A 22,543-nucleotide genomic window follows, 5' to 3' on the forward strand; every position below is an offset into this window, starting at 1 on the left:
CCTTACACAAGACACAACTAAGATTTTAATTCACTCTCTCATCCTTTCCAGCCTTGACTATTGCAACTCCGTCCTCTCTGGTCTACCTAGCTGGTGCCTAGCTCCTTTACATAATGAATGCCTCTGCCAGGCTCATCTTCCTTACATGTCACTCTTCATCTGCTGCACCTCTCTGCCAATCCCTTCACTGGCTTCCTCTTGACTCCAGGATTAAACACAAAAGCCTTACTCTGACATAAAAAGCCATCAATTGCACTGCTCCCCCCTACATTTCAGACCTTGTCTCCAGATACTCTTCCCTCTGTCCCCTTCGCTCTGCTTACAACTCTCCTCCTCTCTTGTTACTTCCTCACATTCCCATTTACAGGACTGCTCCAGACTAGCTCCCATCTTGTGAAACTCCCTGCCTCGCTCAACAAGACTCCCTCCTAGTTTTAACCGCTTCAAGCGCTCCTTAAAAACTCTACTATTCAGGGATTCATACATCCTACACTAACCTTTCCTAACTCCATTACTTTCCCCTTGAACCCTTTATAATATAAGCCTATGAGCCCAGCTGTTTGTAGATCGCTTTCAAACGAGCCAACTACAACAGCGCAACTCTCGGCAGGGTCCTCTGCTCATCTGATCCCTGTAAATGTTATCTTGTATACCGCCTATGTTTATAGCAATGCGGAATCTGTCGGCGCTCTACAAATACCTCTATAAATATCAGACAGGTAATAGTTGTTGTTTTAAATAAATATAGACTATTATTTGCATTTTAGAAAAACAAAAAACAAACCAAAGACACAGGCAGAAAAGATTGTGACTTACAGGTAGGGAAAATAGTAATGTTTGATCATTTTATTTTTAAAATATATGAATTATAAAGTTTGGATTTCAGAATAAGTTTGGATTTTAGAATTCCAGATTTGGGGATTTGTACCTGTAGAAGTAAATGAAAAGTTTTTGTTTTGTTTTTTAAATTGTATGTTTTTTCTTAATCATGAAAGTTTAATTTTAACATACATATCATTTTAATATTGGGTGTTTCTTGTTTTTAGGTAAAATATATTGAATGTTTTTTTCTGTGCACACCTTATTCTGTTCAATTTATAAATAAAACAATTTTAATTAGTAAAACGTTTTAACAGTGTAGAAGTTTAGCGTTTTCTAAAAAAGTATTTTCCATTGTATTATACCTTATTTAGTCAACCAGGATGATGTCACATTTGACAAATAACAATGAATGAGATGATTCTTCTCTAGATTTATATATTTTCTTACAAAGGAGTATATACAAGATTCATCCACCTCTCAAGAGTAAAACCACTTTCTGCATTGAAGAGAATGTGTCATATCAATCCAGTTCCTGAAGATACAGTCATTAAGTGGTAGGAATCGGTACACATCTGCATTGGTTAACTACTGTGACAGTTAAACCTATAGAAACAACAAGAATATTTAAAAGCATGCAAATTCTTGGTCTGGAAAGTAATTATTCTTCTATAAATACAACCAAATTGAAAAGAAGGGTGTAGAATCCCGAAAAAACTTAGAACCTGAACCATCTTGAAGAATCTTCTTGAACAGGTTTAAAGCTAAAAACCATAGTTTTAGATTTGTTTGGAGACTTTAAATAGTCCAGATGCAGATGGGATGTCTTCAGTTCACACATTTACATAGGTTGGATTTTCATTTGTGCTTTGATTTTCAGCAACTGTGCAAATACTTCCTGGGAGGAATGAAAACACAATGTTAAACTAGAGTTCTGGATGGCAGTGTTGAAAATGTACCTTTTTGCATTGCTGTGTGTGTGTATGTGTTTGTGTTGTATATAGATGCTGTGTATATGCTTATGTAAGATATATATATTATGTGTATGTATGTGTATACATCTGTGTGTTTGTGTGTGTATTTATCTATGTGTATATCATGTGTTTGTGTGTGTGCATTGCTGTGTGTGTGTATGTGTTTGTGTTGTATATAGATGCTGTGTATATGCTTATGTAAGATATATATATTATGTGTATGTATGTGTATACATCTGTGTGTTTGTGTGTGTATTTATCTATGTGTATATCATGTGTTTGTGTGTGTGCATTGGTGTGTGTGTGTATGTGTTTGTGTTGTATATAGATGCTGTGTATATGCTTATGTAAGATATATATATTATGTGTATGTATGTGTATACATCTGTGTGTTTGTGTGTGTATTTATCTATGTGTATATCATGTGTTTGTGTGTGTGCATTGGTGTGTGTGTGTATGTGTTTGTGTTGTATATAGATGCTGTGTATATGCGTATGTAAGATATATATATTATGTGTATGTATGTGTATATATATATATATATATATATATATATATACACACATCTGTGTGTTTGTGTGTGTATTTATCTATGTGTATATCATGTGTTTGTGTGTGTGCATTGGTGTGTGTGTGTATGTGTTTGTGTTGTATATAGATGCTGTGTATATGCTTATGTAAGATATATATATTATGTGTATGTATGTGTATATATATATATATATATATATATATATATATACACACATCTGTGTGTTTGTGTGTGTATTTATCTATGTGTATATCATGTGTTTGTGTGTGTGCATGGGTGGGTGTGTGAAAATATATATTTGTGTAGAGGTTGTGTGTGTATTTTTTATATGCATGTGTATATTTTTTGTGTGAATGTGTATGTGAATATATATGTGTATGTGTGTGGGTGCATGCGTGTGTTGTATGTGTATATGTTTGCATTTATGTTTGTGTCTTTCTATGTGTATATGGGCTATTGTGTATACATGTGCTTGTGTGTATAAACATGTGCAGGGATTTATGGCTGCGTGTATGTGCTATTGTGTATACACGTGCTTGTGTGTATAAACCTGTGCATGGTTGTTTATGTCTGTGTGTATGTGGGCTATTGTGTATACATGTGCTTGTGTGTATAAACATGTGCATTTGTTTATGTTTGTGTGTATGTGCTAGTGTGTATACATGTGCTTGTGTGTATAAACCTGTGCATGGGTTTATGTCTGTGTGTATATGCTATTGTGTATACATGTGCTTGTTTGTATAAACATGTGCATGGGTTTATGTCTGTGTGTATATGCTATTGTGTATACATGTGCTTGTGTGTATAAACATGTGCATTTGTCTATGTTTGTGTGTATGTGCTAGTGTGTATACATGTGCTTGTGTGTATAAACCTGTGCATGGGTTTATGTCTGTGTGTATATGCTATTGTGTATATATGTGCTTGTGTGTATAAACCTGTGCATGGGTTTATGTCTGTGTGTATGTGGGCTATCGTGTATACATGTGCTTGTGTGTATAAACCTGTGCATGGGTTTATGTCTGTGTGTATGTGCTATTGTGTATACATGTGCTTGTGTGTATAAACCTGTGCATGGGTTTATGTCTGTGTGTATGTGCTATTGTGTATACATGTGCTTGTGTGTATAAACCTGTGCATGGGTTTATGTCTGTGTGTATGTGCTACTGTGTATACATGTGCTTGTGTGTATAAACCTGTGCATGGGTTTATGTCTGTGTGTATGTGCTATTGTGTATACATGTGCCTGTGTGTATAAACCTGTGCATGGGTTTATGTCTGTGTGTATGTGCTATTGTGTATACATGTGCGTGTGTGTATAAACCTGTGCATGGGTTTATGTCTGTGTGTATGTGCTATTGTGTATACATTTGCCTGTGTGTATAAACCTGTGCATGGGTTTATGTCTGTGTGTGTATGTGCTATTGTGTATACATGTGCTTGTGTGTATAAACCTGTGCAGGGGTTTATGTCTGTGTGTATATGCTATTGTGTATACATGTGCGTGTGTGTATAAACCTGTGCATGGGTTTATGTCTGTGTGTGTATGTGCTTGTGTGTATAAACCTGTGCATGGATTTATGTCTGTGTGTATGTGCTATTGTGTATACATGTGCCTGTGTGTATAAACCTGTGCATGGATTTATGTCTGTGTGTGTATGTGCTATTGTGTATACATGTGCTTGTGTGTATAAACCTGTGCATGGGTTTATGTCTGTGTGTATGTGCTATTGTGTATACATGTGCGTGTGTGTATAAACCTGTGCATGGGTTTATGTCTGTGTGTATGTGCTATTGTGTATACATGTGCTTGTGTGTATAAACCTGTGCAAGGGTTTATGTCTGTGTGTGTGTGCTATTGTGTATACATGTGCGTGTGTGTATAAACCTGTGCATGGGTTTATGTCTGTGTGTATGTGCTATTGTGTATACATGTGCTTGTGTGTATAAACCTGTGCATGGGTTTATGTCTGTGTGTGTATGTGCTATTGTGTATACATGTGCTTGTGAGTATAAACCTGTGCATGGGTTTATGTCTGTGTGTGTATGTGCTATTGTGTATACATGTGCTTGTGAGTATAAACCTGTGCAAGAGTTTATGTCTGTGTGTGTATGTGCTATTGTGTATACATGTGCTTGTGAGTATAAACCTGTGCATGGGTTTATGTCTGTGTGTGTGTGCTATTGTGTATACATGTGCTTGTGTGTATAAACCTGTGCATGGGTTTATGTCTGTGTGTGTATGTGCTATTGTGTATACATGTGCTTGTGAGTATAAACCTGTGCAAGGATGTTTATGTCTTCGTGTTGCTATAAGACATTATTATTTTGTTATTCAAGCACATAAACTGTGCTAAAGCATTCATTAATAAATTGTCTAACTTTATAAAGTATTAACTGATTTTGTTACTACAGCAGAAAGTACACAAATAACATGAAAGGGAAAATAGTAAGGACTGACAAGTATCATACAAAGTTAAAGGACATCTTTGGAGAAGCACAATTATACGCGCTATTGTACCCTCATCTAAAGCAGCATAGGAGTGGCTGGGTGCGAGCATCTGACCATGTGTTGAACGTAATAGCAGGAGTCAAACACATAGAAACTAAAAGGAATTCGGGGACAACTCTATGATATCTTACTTCTATAAGGGACAATGTTTGTACTATTAATTCCCTTAAAATTTTAGTTCTTGCCAAAATAAGATACCTTTTTAAAACTTTACTATGATATAGAATGATATTTGAGCAATACTAAAGAGTAATAGGGTCTATGAATAGGTTGCTAATAAGCAGAACGTTATTTAGATATAACAAGAAGATTGCACCGTTTCTCTTATTGATTGTAGCCTTGACTGATACAAACATGGCTTTTACCAGCTTAGTGGCAAAATATTGGTTGTGTTTGTGATCTAGCCTTTGGGGTAGTTCTAACAAGGGCCCTTGATCCGCTTGTTTACGCACAAGCCTTTAGGCTCGCCGGAAACAGCAGTTATGAAGCAGTGCTCCATAACTTGTCCGCTGCCTCTGAGGCTGCGGTCTTCAATCCACCCAATCCTATACGATCGGACTGATTGACACCCATGCTAGAGGCTGATTGGCCACAAATCTGCAGGGGGCTGCATTGCACAAGCAGTTCTGGTGAACTGCTTGTGTAATGATAAATGCAGACAGCGTATGCATTCAACAATGTCTGTCAGACAAGATACGCTATAGCGTATCATGTCGGATAGACATTGGTAAATCTACCCGTAAGTGTTCATATTTGTGCAACAGTATCTTACAATCAGCTTTATCATCTTCTGCTGTCCGGCTACAAAAGCTTAGTTTTTAAATTTCTGACGTATTGTAATATGGGTATCCTTTGTTGAAGGATTCCCATATATATCAATTTTTTTATCTATATATAGTCCATTCGATTGATGGTGTTCCTATATATATATATGGTAATTAAGGAATTTTTGATACGAGTATTGTGATTAATTTTAAATTTTAAATTCTAAAAAATTCGAATATTTAATATATTTATTTTCACTAATATATTCACATTGAATTTAGTTGTCACACACATTATTTTTATTATTCTAATTTTTTACTTTTTATTTTTAATTTTTATAGGACCACTTGGCACTTTACTTATGAAGTTGGTTATTGAATTTGTGCAATTTATACAATGTAAAATATTTAGTAACACATTTGTATCTTTGTAATTGCAAGAAAATGTATTTTGACATGCAATATTCAAGTCCACCACTGGAGGGCGATATATGTGCAATTTTTTCACAATTGTTTGGCGCCAATATGGCTATTTAAATGGTGTTTTGTTTTACTTATGTCAGGCTTGAGAAAGGGCTTATTGTTAGCCCGAAACGTTGCTGTATTTGACCTGTGTTTAAAAATAAAAGTCACTTTGCTCACTGCTGGGGATTGCCTTCCTTTACTTGAGTTGTTTGGGCTTGGTCAGCCCTCTCCGTGCACTAGTGAGTAGTGGGTGCTGTATCCATCTCTATTCATTTGATGGCTACAAAAGCTTACCAATAAATGTTTCCTAAGCACATGCAGTTACTTGTAGATGGTGTATATGATGTCTGCCTAGTAGGAGACTCACGGAGAGTAACAAATACTTCCAACAGAGCATTACTACTCCTCAGGCACCAAATAAATATATTTGGAAGGATTAGAATTTAAATGAACATAATACCTGTATGCTAAATCATGTGATGCAGAATAACTGTAAAAATCTGACAAGAAATTATCAATTGAACATATCTATGTAAAATATGAATATATTCTCCCTCAAAATTTCTTCAGCTCACGATAGTAACCCTAGTCGAAAAGGATGATCTTACTAGGGTCATTCTGAAGAAATGACTCCAGACTAGTCATCAGAAACCATCCGGAAGTACGTCCACAGGCCAAAATATTTAAATGAGAGGACTCTAGAGTTATTCCCTGTCTGTTCATGCTTGTGAAGTAGTCAGTATAGAAATCTGCTAATCAATTGAAATCATCACCCAAAATGATTTTTACCTTAGCTGTTGACTTCAAGTCTAATGATGTCTGAGGATGTGCAAACTTCTTTAAAATGTGGAAGAAAATAACAAGACTTCACCTGCTCATGCCAGATGCATGGAGCCTTGAAAGTCCCGGGACTAGCATTCTGATTGGCTGTTTAAAGTCCTATTACAATGGGATGTGGCTAGTGAGGAAATTTTGAGGTAAAATGTCTTCCTTTTTTATGTAGAGATGATCATATGATATCCTTTAGCTCACTTTTTTACAGCTATGCTGCATCACGTTTGAGGGCTTCAACATTTGGGTATCATGTCCCTTTAAAGGGATGTGAAACAGAGCTTTCTTTCCTGATTCAGAAAAAAAATCTTCCAGTTTCTATTTTGAAATTAACTTTGTTTTCTTTGTATTGTTTGCTGAAAAACATATTTTGACATGCTTAGAAGTGTGTGCATGTCTGGAGCACTTTATGGCAAATAAGTACATTTCAAAATATAATAAAGTTAAAGTCTATTTAAATCATGAAGAAACATTTTGGGGTTTCATGTCCCTTTAATGAAGAATCACCAGACTACATAAAACATAGTGGCCTAGATTGCAAGTGGAGTACAAAAATATTGACTCTAATGTGCTTTAACATTGCTCAAGTGCAATAAATAGAGGTTGCTGTTGTGCTCCTATTACAAATCTAAAGGATTTTCTTTTTAAGCCCTCAAGTGACAGTCTAGTGTGCACTGACACCGGCATGTCAGATATTGAGGGTGTGCTAAATCCTTTACATAATATACAGTTAAATTCATGCTGGATATCGCTCAAGAGCAAAGATGAGTGTGCTCTAAGCTGATGGTGCTCAAGCAGAGCGATTCTTCATGTAGTTCCCTACTATAATAATAATAATGGTTTAATTCAGGTCTTAAGAAGTGCTAAATTTCTCAGCCGTATTTTGGGTTGTGCTTGAGCTTAACATTTAACTCATCACAAAACAAAACAACCTGAATGAGCGGTCTAAAAACACACCCTGTGCTATTTATTAAAAGTATAGGACACGCTAAAAAGTTTCAGTTTTAAGAAGCCTTGGCTAAAATAGTTATCCAGCCCATGGTCTCACGTACATACTCAAAGCAGAGTGGCAATTTATATGCTATCACTTGCTATAAAGAAAGTTATGCATTTGTACATTTTGTTTCCACTCATACAGGTCATTATCTGGTTAACTTGTTGATTAATCACATTAAAGTGTTTCCTACATAGAACCATTACCTTGAAATAATTCTGCAAGAGCTTTATTTTGAAATTGGCATGACAAATACAAGCACAGTAAAGTTATAAAAATCAGAATATATAGAATGTGTTTTTTAAAAGCTACTTCATATAGGTGCTAACTTATGTAGGTTTTGGCTGCTGCCCCAGTACATAACAAGAGACCTTGAATAGGGGTTATCATTGTGTGTAACAACTTGAGAAAACCACAACAAAGAAATCACAGGCTAAAGATACAGTTTTTACCTGTAGTGAGATTTTTTTTCAATTCTTGTGTTCAGTCAATTTTAAAAGGACACCACTTAAAACATATTCTCTTATCCATATATATATATATAGGCCTCCATTACATATAGAGCGTCACCCGCAAAAGGCGGCGACACCGGTTTTTGCGCTGTTTTGGTATCACATATACGGCGTAGCATACAAGTTACGCCCGTATATTTCACCCGTCGCTCGCAATTTTTACTCCAATAGGCTAACATGGGACTGCTTCGTAAATCGGTATCCAATATCCAGCACAAGGCCTTACGTGGCAAAAATGGAGAAATCTTACTCCATTTTTACCTTACCATAAAAGGCAGCCATAGCAGGCCTTACGCTGAGTATGGGAGCACCGTAGCTCCCGAAAATGCCTGGAAAAATAAACTAACACCTAACGCATGTGCAATGTCTATCTACCTGTCAACCGCAATTCCCACCGCAATAACTAATATAATCTCTTAACCCCTAAACCGCCATAGCCCACACCACAATAAACCTATTCTAGGATTAACCCCTAAACCGCCATAGCCCACACCGCAATAAACCTATTCTACTATTAACCCCTAAACCACCATAGCCCGCACCGCAATAAACCTATTCTGGTATTAACCCCTAAACCGCCATAGCCCACATAGCCTATTAAATGTATTAACCCCTAATCTGCCGCCGCCACCAATGTCACCACCACTATAATAAATTTATTAACCCCTAAACCTAAGTCTAACACTAACCCTAACACCCCCCTAACTTAAATATTAATTAAATAAATCTAAATAATATTTATATTATTAACTAAATTATTCCTATTTAAAACTAAATACTTACCTATAAAATAAACCCTAAGATAGCTACAATATAATTAATAATTACATTGTAGCTATTTTAGTATTTATTTTTATTTTACAGGCAACTTTGTATTTATTTTAACTAGGTACAATAGCTATTAAATAGTTAATACCTATTGGATAGCTGCCTAGTTAAAATAACTACAAATTTACCTGTAAAATAAATCCTAACCTAAGTTACAATTACACCTAACACTACACTATCATTAAATTAATTAAATTAATTAACTTCAATTACCTAAAATTAAATACAATAAAATAAAATAAACTATAGTACAAAACCCCCCCCACTAAATTACAGAAAATAAAAAAATTACAAGAAGTTTAAACTAATTACACCTAATCTAAGCCCCCTAATAAAATTAAAAAGCCCCCGAAAATAATAAAATTCCCTACCCTATACTAAATTACAAATAGCCCTTAAAAGGGCTTTTTGCGGGGCATTACCCCAAAGTAATCAGCTCTTTTACCTGTAAAAAAAGAAATACAACCCCCCCAACATTAAAACCCACCACCCACACACCCAACCTTACTCTAAAACCCACCCAATCCCCCCTTACAAAAACCTAACTAACCCCTTGAAGATCACCCTACCTTGAGCCGTCTTCACCCAGCTGGGCAGAAGTCTTCATCGGATCCGGGCAGAAGAGGTCCTCCAGCCGGGCAGAAGTCTTCATCCGATCCGGGCAGAAGAGGTCCTCCAGCCGGGCAGAAGTCTTCATCCAAGCGGCATCTTCTATCTTCTTCCATCCAATGAGGAGCGGCTCCATCTTGAAGACATCCAACGCGGAGCATCCTTCCAGGCCGACGATTAACCGACAAATGAAGGTTCCTTTTGGAGGACCTCTTCTGCCCAGATCGGATGAAGACTTTTGCCCGGCTGGTTGAAGACAGCTCAAAGTAGGGTGATCTTCAAGGGGTTAATGTTAGGTTTTTTAAGGGGGGATTGGGAGGGGTTTTGAGTAAGGTTGGGTGTGTGGGTGGTGGGTTTTAATGTTGGGGGGTTGTATTTCTTTTTTTACAGGTAAAAGAGCTGATTACTTTGGGGCAATGCCCTGCAAAAAGCCCTTTTAAGGGATATTTGTAATTTAGTATAGGGTAGGGAATTTTATTATTTTGGGGGGCTTTTTTATTTTATTAGGGGGCTTAGATTAGTTGTAATTAGTTTAAACTTCTTGTAATTTTTTTTTTATTTTCTGTAATTTAGTGTTTGTTTGTTTTTGTACTATAGTTTATTTTATTTAATTGTATCTAATTTTAGGTAATTGTAGTTAATTAATTTAATTAATTTACTGATAGTGTAGTGTTAGGTGTAATTGTAACTTAGGTTAGGATTTATTTAACAGGTAAATTTGTAGTTATTTTAACTAGGTAGCTATTAAATAGTTATTAACTATTTAATAGCTATTGTACCTAGTTAAAATAAATACAAAGTTGCCTGTAAAATAAAAATAAACCCTAAGCTAGCTACAATGTAATTATTAATTATATTGTAGCTATCTTAGGGTTTATTTTATAGGTAACTATTTAGTTTTAAATAGGAATAATTTAGTTAATAATAGTAATATTATTTATATTTATTTAAATAATATTTAAGTTAGGGGGGGGTGTTAGGGTTAGGGTTAGACTTAAGGTTTAGGGGTTAAAAACTTTATTATAGTGGCGGCGACGTTGGCGGTGGCAGATTAGGGGTTAATACATTTAATAGGCTATGTGGGCTATGGTGGTTTAGGGGTTAATACTAGAATAGGTTTATTGCGGTGTGGGCTATGGCGGTTTAGGGGTTAATACTAGAATAGGTTAATTGCGTTGTGGGCTATGGCGGTTTAGGGGTTAATAATTTAGTTATTACTTGCGGTGTGGGCTATGGTGGTTTAGGGGTTAATAATTAGGCTTATTGCATTGTGGGGGGTTGTCGGTCTATTGTTTAATACATTTATTATTAGTAGTGAGAGGGGGGATTGTGGATAGGGTTTTTTTACATGTCAGGCTTATTTTTGGGAGGCAGGTTAGACTTTTACGGGAGATTTGTTATTTTCTTTACTTTTCTTAGGCGCCGGCAGTTTCTAAAGTGCTGTAAGTCACTAGCGACTCCAGAAATTTGTAGTTACGCTCATTTCTGGACATCGCTAGTTTATCCGACTCACGGCACTTTATGAACTGCCGGCGCCGTATATGTAATACCCCGATGTGCGAGGTGAAATTACGGCGGCGCAGGTTCCCACGCTTGCGCCAAAACCTGCACTGTATATATGTGATCGTGCCCATAGTGTGTGTGTGTTAAGGACACTACTTAAAACATAGTCTCTTATCTATCTATCTATCTATCTATCTATCTATCTATCTATATATATATATATATATATATATATATATATATATATATATATATATAGTGTGTGTGTGTGTTAAAGACACCACTTAAAACATATTTATATATAGTGGGTGTGTGTTAAGGACAGCACTTAAAACATATTCTCTTATATATATATATATATATATATATATATATATATATATATATATATATATATATATATATATATATATAGTGTGTGTGTGTGTGTGTGTGTGTGTTAAGGACACCACTTAAAACATATTCTCTCATCCACGTAACAAAGTATCATTTAAACATGCTGACACTTTTTTTGTGTTAAAAATAATATAAAAGAAGGAGCAAAATAAAAGAAGAAGCACAAAACCATATAGATGTTAAGTTCCCATGGGAATAGGGCCCTCAATTCCCCCTGTATTTGTCTGAAAAATGTTGTCTTATATTGTATTGTTTCACTGTTGTAATTATATCTTCGTACCCATGGACAGCGCTGTGGAATCTGTTGGCGCTTTATAAATAAAGAATAATAATAATAATACATTTACATTTTAACTAGACATGCACTGACAAAAAAATATTTACTACGGACAAATAATTTGTCATGAAAAAAAAAAAATCCTTTTGATTTCATCTGATACTTATTATGGGGGGTAGTTATCAACGTGTCAACTTTCCTGCCTTCGCCGGCCCAATACGCCCGCCTAAGCTCGCCTCACATCGCCGCCGCGGACCTGAAAAATTTTGCCTAAGTTATCAAATATTTAAATTTTGCCTAAGTTATCAAATAAATAAACTATTTAATAACTACCTAGCTAAAAGAAATACAAAATCACCTGTAAAATAAATCCTAACCTAAGTTACAATTAAACCTAACACTACACTATCATTAAATAAATTAAATAAATTACCTACAAATAACTACAATTAAATACAATTACATAAACTAACTAAAGTACAAAAAATAAAAAAAGCTAAGTTACAAAAAATAAAAAAAATAGGTTACAAACATTTTAAAAATATTACAACAGTTTTAAGATACTTACACCTAATCTAAGCCCCCTAATAAAATAACAAACCCCCCCAAAATAAAAAATGCCCTACCCTATTCTAAATTAAAAAAGTTCAAAGCTCTTTTACCTTACCAGCCCTTAAAAGGGCCATTTGTGGGGCATGCCCCAAAGAATTCAGCTCTTTTGCCTGTAAAAGAAAAATACAACCCCCCAACATTAAAACCCACCACCCTCATACCCCTAATCTAACCCAAACCCCCCTTAAAATATCCTAACACTAATCCCCTGAAGATCATCCTACCTTTAGTCGTCTTCACTCAGCCGAGTCACTGATGGAACTGAAGAGGAGACCCGGACCGGCAGAAGTGATCCTCCAAGCGGCACTGAAGAAATCTTCCATCCGATGAAGTGATCCTCCAAGTGGCGCTGAAAAAGTCTTCCATCCGGGCGATGTCATCTTCCAAGAGGCGCTAAAGAAGTCTTCTATCCGGGCGATGTCATCTTCCAAGCCGGGTCTTGAATCTTCATCCCGCTGACGCGGAACATCCTTCTTTACCGACGGACTACCGATGAATGAAGGCTCCTTTAAGGGACGTCATCCAAGATGGCGTCCCTTCAATTCCAATTGGCTGATAGGATTCTATCAGCCAATCGGAATTAAGGTAGGAAAAATCTGATTGGCTGATTGAATCAGCCAATCATATTCAAGTTCAATCCGATTGGCAGATCCAATCCGCCAATCAAATTGAGCTCGCATTCTTTTGGCTGATCGAAACAGCCAATAGAATGCGAGCTCAATCTGATTAATCTGATTAATTGTAATTTAGGTTAGGATTTATTTTACAGGTGATTTTGTATTTCTTTTAGCTAGGTAGTTATTAAATAGTTAATAATTATTTAATAACTATTCTAACTAGCTAAAATAAATACAAAGATACCTGTAAAATAAATATAAATCCTAAAATAGCTACAATATAATTATTATTTATATTGTAGCTATCTTAGGGTTTATTTTACAGGTAAGTATTTAGTTTTAAATAGGAATAATTTATTAAATATAGTGTAGTGTTAGGTGTAATTGTAACTTAGGTTAGTTTTTATTTTACAGGTATATTTCTCTTTATTTTAGCTAGGTAAGCTATTAAATAGTTAATAACTATTTAATAGCTATTGTACCTAGTTAAAATAAATTGAAAGATTTAAAATAAATATAAATCCTAAAATAGCTACAATATAATTATTTATATTGTAGCTATAGTAGGGTTTATTTTAAAGGTAAGAATTTAGTTTTAAATAGGATTAATTTAGTTCATAATAGAAATATTATTTAGATTTATTTAATTAATATTTAAGTTAGGGGGGTGTTAGGGTTAGTGTTAGACTTAGGTTTAGGGGTTAATAAATTTATTACAGTGGCGGCGGTGTAGTGGGGGGCAGGATAGGGGTTAATACATTTATTATAGGTGGCGACGGTGTAGGGGGGCAGATTAGGGGTTAATAAATTTAATATAGGTTGCGGCAGGGTCAGGGAGCGGCGGTTTAGGGGTTAATACATATATTATAGTTGCGGTGGGCTCCGGGAGCGGCGGTTTAGGGGTTAATACATTTATTATAGTTGCGGTGGTCTCCGGGAGCGGCGGTTTAGGGGTTAATATGTATAGAGTAGCTTGCGGTGGGCTCCGGGAGCGGCGGTTTAGGGGGTAATAACTTTATTTAGTTGCGGCGGTGTAGGGGGGACAGATTAGTGGTGTTTAGACTCGGGGTACATGTTAGGGTGTTAGGTGCAGACATCTCCCATAGTAATCAATGGGATGTCTGTCAGCAGCGAACATGAACTTTCGCTATGGTCAGACTCCCATTGATTCCTATGGGATCCGCCGCCTCCAGGGCGGCGGATTGAAAACCAGGTACGCTGGGCCGTAAAAGTGCCGAGCGTACCTGCTAGTTTTTTGATAACTAGCAAAAGTAGTCAGATTGTGCCGCACTTGTGTGCGGAACATCTGGAGTGACGTAAGAATTGATCTGTGTCGGACTGAGTCCGGCGGATCGAAGTTTACGTCACAAAATTCTACTTTTGCTGGTCTCTAGCCTTTGATAACTAAGGCGAATCAGCCTCGCCAAAAATACGCTGCGGAATTCCAGCGTATTTGAGGTTGACGGCTTGATAACTAGGCCTCTATGAGTGTATTTGGGGATTAATTTGCTAATAAATAACCATGACCCTGCTGTTTCATATGGGAATCATCTGCAGGGCAGGAGAGGTGCAGCAGCTTAAACTTAAATAAAACTAAAAGGACAGTCTAGCCAAAATTAAACTTGCATGATTCAGATAGGGCATGTCATTTTAAACTCTCAAATTTACTTTTAATATCAAATTTGCTTTGTTCGCTCAGTATTCTTTGTTGAAAGCTAAACCTAGGTAGGATCATATGGTAATTTCTTAGCCCTTAAAGGTCATCTCTTATCTCAGTGCATTCTGACAGCTAGACGGTGTTAGTTCATGTGTGCCATAAAGATAACACTGTGCTCACTCCTGTGGAGTTATTTATGAGTCAGTACTGATTGGCTAAAATGCAAGTCTGTCAAAAGAACTGAGATAAGGGGGCAGTCTGCGGAGGCTTAGATGCAAGGTAATCACATAGGTAAAACGTATATTATTCTAACAGTGTTGGTTATGCAAAACTAGGGAATGAGTAATAAAGAGGTTATCTATCTTTTTTTTTAATTTTTTTTTTTATTGAGGTTGTGAAAGATATTACATACGATATTCACACATAAGCAAAAATAACAATGTGATAATACATACACCCTTAGCTAATAGGCATAGCACAAATACGGTACAGTAAAAACTCTAGACATGGAATCCGTACATCTCTAAACAAGTTTGGATTATCTATCTTTTTAAACAATACAACATCTCAAGTAGACTGTCCCTTTAAAATTATAGTTAGTGTAAGTGGTGCAAGCCAGCAGCAGCCCAAAAAAGATGATCTATTTATTTTTTTATTTATTTTAATGTCAAAAACAAATCAACCAACTTTTTTCTTGCTTGCATTATTTTTTTCTATTATTATTTTTATTAAAAGGACATTCATTTGTTCATTTATCTTTTTGATGTTTTGTTTTTCATTCTCCCAAAAACAAATGCACATGTCTAAATTAAAGTAATATACCATTATCAATTGTGCACTTTATACTAAGGGGCCAATTTATTAATGTGCGAGCGGACATGATACGATGTAGCGTATCATGTCCGCCGGAAATCGATAAATGCCACAGCATATGCTGTTAGCATTTATCATTACACAAGCAGTTCTTGTGAACTGCTTGTGCAATACCACCCCCTGCAGATGGCCGTTAGCAGGGGGTATCAATCAGTCCGATTGTTTAGGATTGGGCGGATTGATGTCCGCGGCCTCAGAGCAGGTGGACAAGTTATGGAGCAAGGGTCTTTAGACCGCTGCTTCATAACTCCTGTTTCCGGTGAGCCTGAAGGGAACGGAGCTTGATCATTTGGCCCCTAAGGCTCACTGGCTTTTATATACTTCTTACTAATGCTCATTGTACGTGTACATTTCTCTTTGGTAGAAAAGCGATTGAGTTTATACATCTAAAATGAGTGGAATATGTAGCACAAAAGATTAAAAAAAGCTATATATTATGGTTAGATCATAACTTTAGATTGATGAGGAGTTTTTTTTAATGTTATAGACAGGATTAAAAAAATTACTGAAATCTGCTATAATGAATGACTGGAGATTTGTACTCAACTGAAAGTGTTAAAGATTTTAAATAAAAAAATCTTTGTACAGAGAGGTCTTTGGGGTAAATTTAACAAGCAGCGGACGCTGTTATCTATCTCAGTAGTTTCTGGCTCACCGGTAACATAATTTAAGACCGCTGCTCCTTAACTTCTCTATCACCTTTTAGGTGGTGGACCTCAATCATCCCGATCAGATACAATTGGGATGATAGACACCCTCTGCTAACTGCCAATTGGCCGCAAATGTGCAGGGGCGGCATTGCATAAGCATTGCACTATAAATGCTTGTGCAATGTTAACTGCCGGCAGCATTTAGCTACAGTGAATCATGCCCGCCCGACATATAATAAATTGGCCCTTTTGTATCTACTTGTGCTTTTGAAAAAACTCAGCATCAGTGGTTTCTACATTTTTTGAGGCTCTAATTTATTACTAAAAATGTCCATTATTAAATTATTAAATTATTAAATGATTAAATGATTAAATGATTAGACAAGTTTGTGAGCATTCCTATTGTCATTATCTGACTGCTGTTTTGTAGGTAAGATTTCTCATTTTTCACATATATACTGTAGAACGTTCAAAGGAATGAATGTCATTGGATGATATTTGTGGGCCAATTTATCATGGCCCAAATGGGGGCCAAATTACCCTGTTTCTGCAGGCTCGCCTGAAACAGGAGTTAAGAAACAGCGGTCTTAAGACCGCTGCTCCTTAACTCGTATGCCGCCTCTGAGGCTGCAGACATCAATCTGCCCGATCGCATACGATCGGTTGATTGACACCCCCACTAGCAGCCGATTGGCCACGAATCTGCAGGGGGAGGCATCACACAATTATAAAAAGCAGGTATGCTGTCAGCATTTATCGATGTCTGGTGGACATGAACGCTACAGCGGATCATGTCCACCAGACAAATGATAAATCGGACCCATGGTGTGTTTTCAAATTAGTAAAAACAAAACTAGAAAATATAATGTGAAATATAAACAGTATATATATTTATATAGTTTCTCTCTCTCTCTCTCACTCTCTCTATATATAAAATATAATATAGCTAATTCCCATATATTAAACACTGTGTTTAGCAATGATTTTTCTAATGCTTTCAATTAATTTTTGCCTATATAATGCATACATACTTTTATTTTGTATTTTTATTAATTTATTTAATTATTCATTGACAAGTGAGGAAAAGTATACTCATTACATTTGCTTGTAAGTTTACACAATCCAAGAAAGTGAAGAAAATCTAATCTATGTATATTGTATATATAATTTTGACAATTATTCTACTTTAAAACACTATCTTCTTGACAACTATTCTACTTTTAACCCTTTCACTGCTGGGAATTTCAGAGAAGAACTTGCCTAGAATACCTAATATTTTTTAGCATTTTTGCTCTCACTTTAAACAGAAATAGAGGCTTGTTTTCTTTTTTTTATTTACCTGTCAAAGCTATATAATTTTTTTAAGTAGACAACCCAAGTTATTGTTGATTGTTCTAGGTCCATTTTAGTATATTTCATGTCACCATTTCACTGCCAAATGCGATCATATAAAAAAAAATGTTACCTTTTTCACAAACTTTTGAAGTGTCACTGAAATTATTTACATATTGTTTGTGCAATCATGGCACACATGATTATAAAAGCTTCTCTGCGATCCCCTTTGTTCAGAAATAGCTGACATATATGGCTTTGCAATTGGTTTTTGGTAATTAGAATGCCGCTAATTGAAGCTGCGCACCACACTTCTATTATTCCTGGCAGTGGAGTTATTTAGGTAGCTTGTTACATTAATTGTAGCTGTAGTGTAGAGATTACCCTCCCACCTGACACCTCCCACCCCCTCATCCCTACCTGATCCCTCCCAAACAGCTCTCTTCCCTCCCTTACCCCCCACTGGTCACCACGATCATAGGTACTGGCCGACAGTCTGCCAGTACGCATTTTATGGTTTTTTTTATGCAGTGTAATGATCCTCCTCAACCCTCCCACCTCCCTGCCCCCCCCAAATAGCTCTCTAACCCTCCCCTTCCCACTAATTGCGACCAACTTTAGTACTGTCAGCTGTATGCCAGTACCAATAAATACATATATATTTTATGTTTTTTAATATTTTGTTTTGTTTATTTTGTAGTGTAGTGGTCCCCCCACCTCCCTCCTCTGGTGATCATTAGTTAGGTTTGACCCAAACGCCCACCCCACCTTGTTTGCAGTATGAACACTTCCAATTTCTGTTTCTCCCTTCATTTATTTTCTTAGTAGGGCCATCCCACTCCCTCCCCTCTCCACTGCTGGACCTTCCACCCGCCTCCCACTTTCCCTCCCACAGCTCCCTCCGGCATCAGCAAATGATCGTTACAGACAGTGACACAAACAGTGTCACTGTCTGTGTTAATCTGGCATCTACCGTCATATGGAACTAGAGTACCGATTGTGCTCTAGTTCCATATACAGGCAAATGCCTGGAGCTCAGTAACTTTACAGCCAAGCCTGCTGGAGCTTCTTGCGGCTTGGACATCTAATGTACATCATGTGGTACGATAGGCAAAGTACTGCATGACATATATATATATATACGTCATTTTGGGTTAAGGGGTTAAAGTTTCACTTGGCAAACATTTATTGGATTGGGGTGAAAATGAACACAATTCATTTATGATAGCTAAAAAGTGTTAAACTGCAAAGTTAAAAAAATCCAATACTAATACAAAAAGTAGACATGGGCATTCAGATGCTGTTAGCGGATGAAGGCTGCCGTTCATGCTGTTCTGCTATTTTTGGAGAGAAAATTGCAACAAACTACTATCTGGATTTGCACGGATTGTATCCGAATGCCCATATGTAACAAAAGTGTTTTATGTGGGTCTGGTAAAACATGGTGACTTTTAGTGAGAAAAATAAAGAATAAAGAGAGTAAAGGCAGTATGACATGTAAATAAAACCTATAATATAAATATATATATTTTTTTTAATTGACTAGAATGGTCTCAAATATGAAATTCTGAAACTAACACTAAAAATAGGTGTTATGGTCACCCCTAACCTTCTCGCTACAATGATATCACTAATCATATCTTAACCACTTCACTACCGGGAATTTCAGAGAAAAACTTGCACAAAGTACCAAATTTTTATCATTTTTGCTATTACTCAATCATATATGATCATAAAAAAAAGTTAACTTTTTTTGCAAACTTTGAGTTTCTCACTGAAATTAGTTACACCCAATTACTACATTCATAATACACATGGTTGTAATCGCTTCTCTGGGAGCCCCTTTGTTCAGAAATAGCAGACATGCATGGCTTTGTCATTGATTATTAGCAATTAGAAGGCCGCAAATTGCAGCTGCACACCACACTTTTTGAAATTCCTGGCGGTGAAAGGGTTAATTATTGTAAGGTTAATTTTTGCTGCAGTGTAGTGATTACCCTCCAACCTAACACCTCCCACTCCCAGATCCCTACATGGTCCTTTCCAAACAGCTTTCTTCCCTACTGGTGAGTACCATCTTATATACTGGCAGACAGTCTGCCAGTATGCAGTTTAGGGCTTCAAGGAGGTGGGAGTTTGAGGAGGAATCCCTACACTACAGTACACTACACTATCTATCTATCTATCTATCTATCTATCTACCTGCTTACCTACCTACTTACATTTCTTTTGTTTCTGTCTGTCTACAAGCAATTTTAAAGGGATAGTCTACACCAGAATTGTTATTGTTTTAAAAGATAGATAATCCCTTTATTACCCATTACCCAGTTTTGCATAACCGACACAGTTATATTAATATATGTTTTACCTCTGTGATTACCTTGTAGCTAAGCATCTGCAGACTGCTCCCTTATCTTAGTGCGTTTGACAGATATGCAGTTTAGCCAATCAGTGCAGACTCATAAATAACTCCACGGGAGTGATCACAATGTTATCAATATGACACACATGAACTAGCACTGTCTAACTGTGAAAAACTTTCAAAATGCTCTGAACTAAGAGGAGGTTTTCAATGGCTTAGAAATCAGTTTGAGCCTAGCTAGGTTTAGCTTTTCAAAAATACCACCAAGGGAACAAAGCAAATTTAATGATAAAAGTAAATTGGAAAGTTGTTTAAAATGACATGCCCTATCTGAATCATGAAAGTTTAATTTTGACTAGACTGTCCCTTTAAGAGTTGAATCTGTAAAATATTTACATGGATCCAAAGCTTTAAATTCAATAATTATTGTTTAATTACATAATTAAATGTATGTGCTGATGTGCCATTCCTCAATATAAAAATGTTAAAATAAAAGAGCGGTACAGCTTGATGACTTTGCATTATGGGTGTTACAAAAACATGACACCATCAGATTACCACAGTGGGAAATAGCAGGTTTGCAAACAGTCAGCTTTAGGTTATATTTTGAGAACCTTCTCTGTATTTATTTCATGAAAAAATAGCTTAGATTTAGAAAGGCTTAGACCAAGCTGTTGTGTGAATACTGTGCTGTAGGAAATTATATAAATGTTTAAATCATTTACACTTTGGAATTTAAACTAAAAGATAATTTAAGTGCTGAGGTCAAAAACTCACATTCCTATATCATTCTTTGTTTTGTGTTTATCAAAGTAAACAACTTGATTTTCTTTTAATATATGCGCTCTGGGGAGTGTTTTTACATCCTATCTCTTTAAAAACAACACAACCTAATTCCCATTATAATATTATCTGAAACCTCTTGAAAACATTAAGTGCCGAATTACGAGTGGAGCCCTATTTAGAACTTACGCTAAAGAGCTAATTGCACTAGAAGTAAACTTTTTGTGCATGTCGGGTTGAGCTTGTATTATGAGTTATAAATAAAAAAATTGTGTCCTCACGCTAACCCGATGAGCACAAACAGCTTGCTTCTAGCGAAATTAGAATATTGATTGCGCGATAACCTATTCCCGCATTGAAGTCAATGGAGAAAAAAAAAGTGGAAAAAACATAACACCCTACTCGCACGTTAACCCAAACTCATTTTCACATGCGCACTAACTCGACTGCGTAGTTACATATGTGCTATCCCGACAACATATTCACATATGTGCTAACCCGACCGTGTATTCTAATGTGCGCTAACCTGAAATGAAAATATGAATATTTCACATTTCTATGTTCTACACATAGAAATAATATGTTCTATTTATTCATAAATACACATTTCTACATATATCTGATAACATTTTGGTACAATATTTATCTATACCTATATATATATACATATACTGTATATATATATATATATATATATATATATATATATATACATATACTATATATATATATATATATATATATATATATACACACTGTGTGCAGAATTATTAGGCAAATGAGTATTTTGACCACATCATCCTCTTTATGCATGTTGTCTTACTCCAAGCTGTATAGGCTCGAAAGCCTACTACCATATTAGGTGATGTGCATCTCTGTAATGAGAAGGGGTGTGGTCTAATGACATCAACACCCTATATCAGGTGTGCATAATTATTAGGCAACTTCCTTTCCTTTGGCAAAATGGGTCAAAAGAAGGACTTGACAGGCTCAGAAAAGTCAAAAATAGTGAGATATCTTGCAGAGGGATGCAGCACTCTTAAAATTGCAAAGCTTCTGAAGAGTGATCATCGAACAATCAAGCGTTTCATTCAAAATAGTCAACAGGATCGCAAGAAGCGTGTGGAAAAACCAAGGCGCAAAATAACTGCCCATGAACTGAGAAAAGTCAAGCGTGCAGCTGCCAAGATGCCACTTGCCACCAGTTTGGCCATATTTCAGAGCTGCAACATCACTGGAGTGCCCAAAAGCACAAGGTGTGCAATACTCAGAGACATGGCCAAGGTAAGAAAGGCTGAAAGACGACCACCACTGAACAAGACACACAAGCTGAAACGTCAAGACTGGGCCAAGAAATATCTCAAGACTGATTTTTCTAAGGTTTTATGGACTGATGAAATGAGAGTGAGTCTTGATGGGCCAGATGGATGGGCCCGTGGCTGGATTGGTAAAGGGCAGAGAGCTCCAGTCCGACTCAGATGCCAGCAAGGTGGAGGTGGAGTACTGGTTTGGGCTGGTATCATCAAAGATGAGCTTGTGGGGCCTTTTCGGGTTGAGGATGGAGTCAAGCTCAACTCCCAAGTCCTACTGCCAGTTTCTGGAAGACACCTTCTTCAAGCAGTGGTACAGGAAGAAGTCTGC

At 36.4% G+C, this 22,543-nt stretch overlaps 1 protein-coding gene across 1 annotated transcript in view; it reads right to left on the reverse strand.

Moving 5' to 3' along the window:
- Positions 1-831: 831 nt before the first annotated feature.
- LOC128640533 (VPS10 domain-containing receptor SorCS1-like) overlaps positions 832-22,543 on the reverse strand; it is a 1,407,808-nt gene continuing 1,386,096 nt past the window's right edge. Inside the window, 1 exon segment of the mRNA XM_053693005.1 lies at positions 832-1,717. Coding sequence (XP_053548980.1) covers positions 1,653-1,717 — 65 coding nt within the window. The 3' untranslated portion in view covers positions 832-1,652.

The sequence above is a fragment of the Bombina bombina genome, chromosome 9 (genome assembly GCF_027579735.1).
Source record: "Bombina bombina isolate aBomBom1 chromosome 9, aBomBom1.pri, whole genome shotgun sequence".
NCBI classification, from domain to species: Eukaryota; Metazoa; Chordata; class Amphibia; order Anura; family Bombinatoridae; genus Bombina; species Bombina bombina.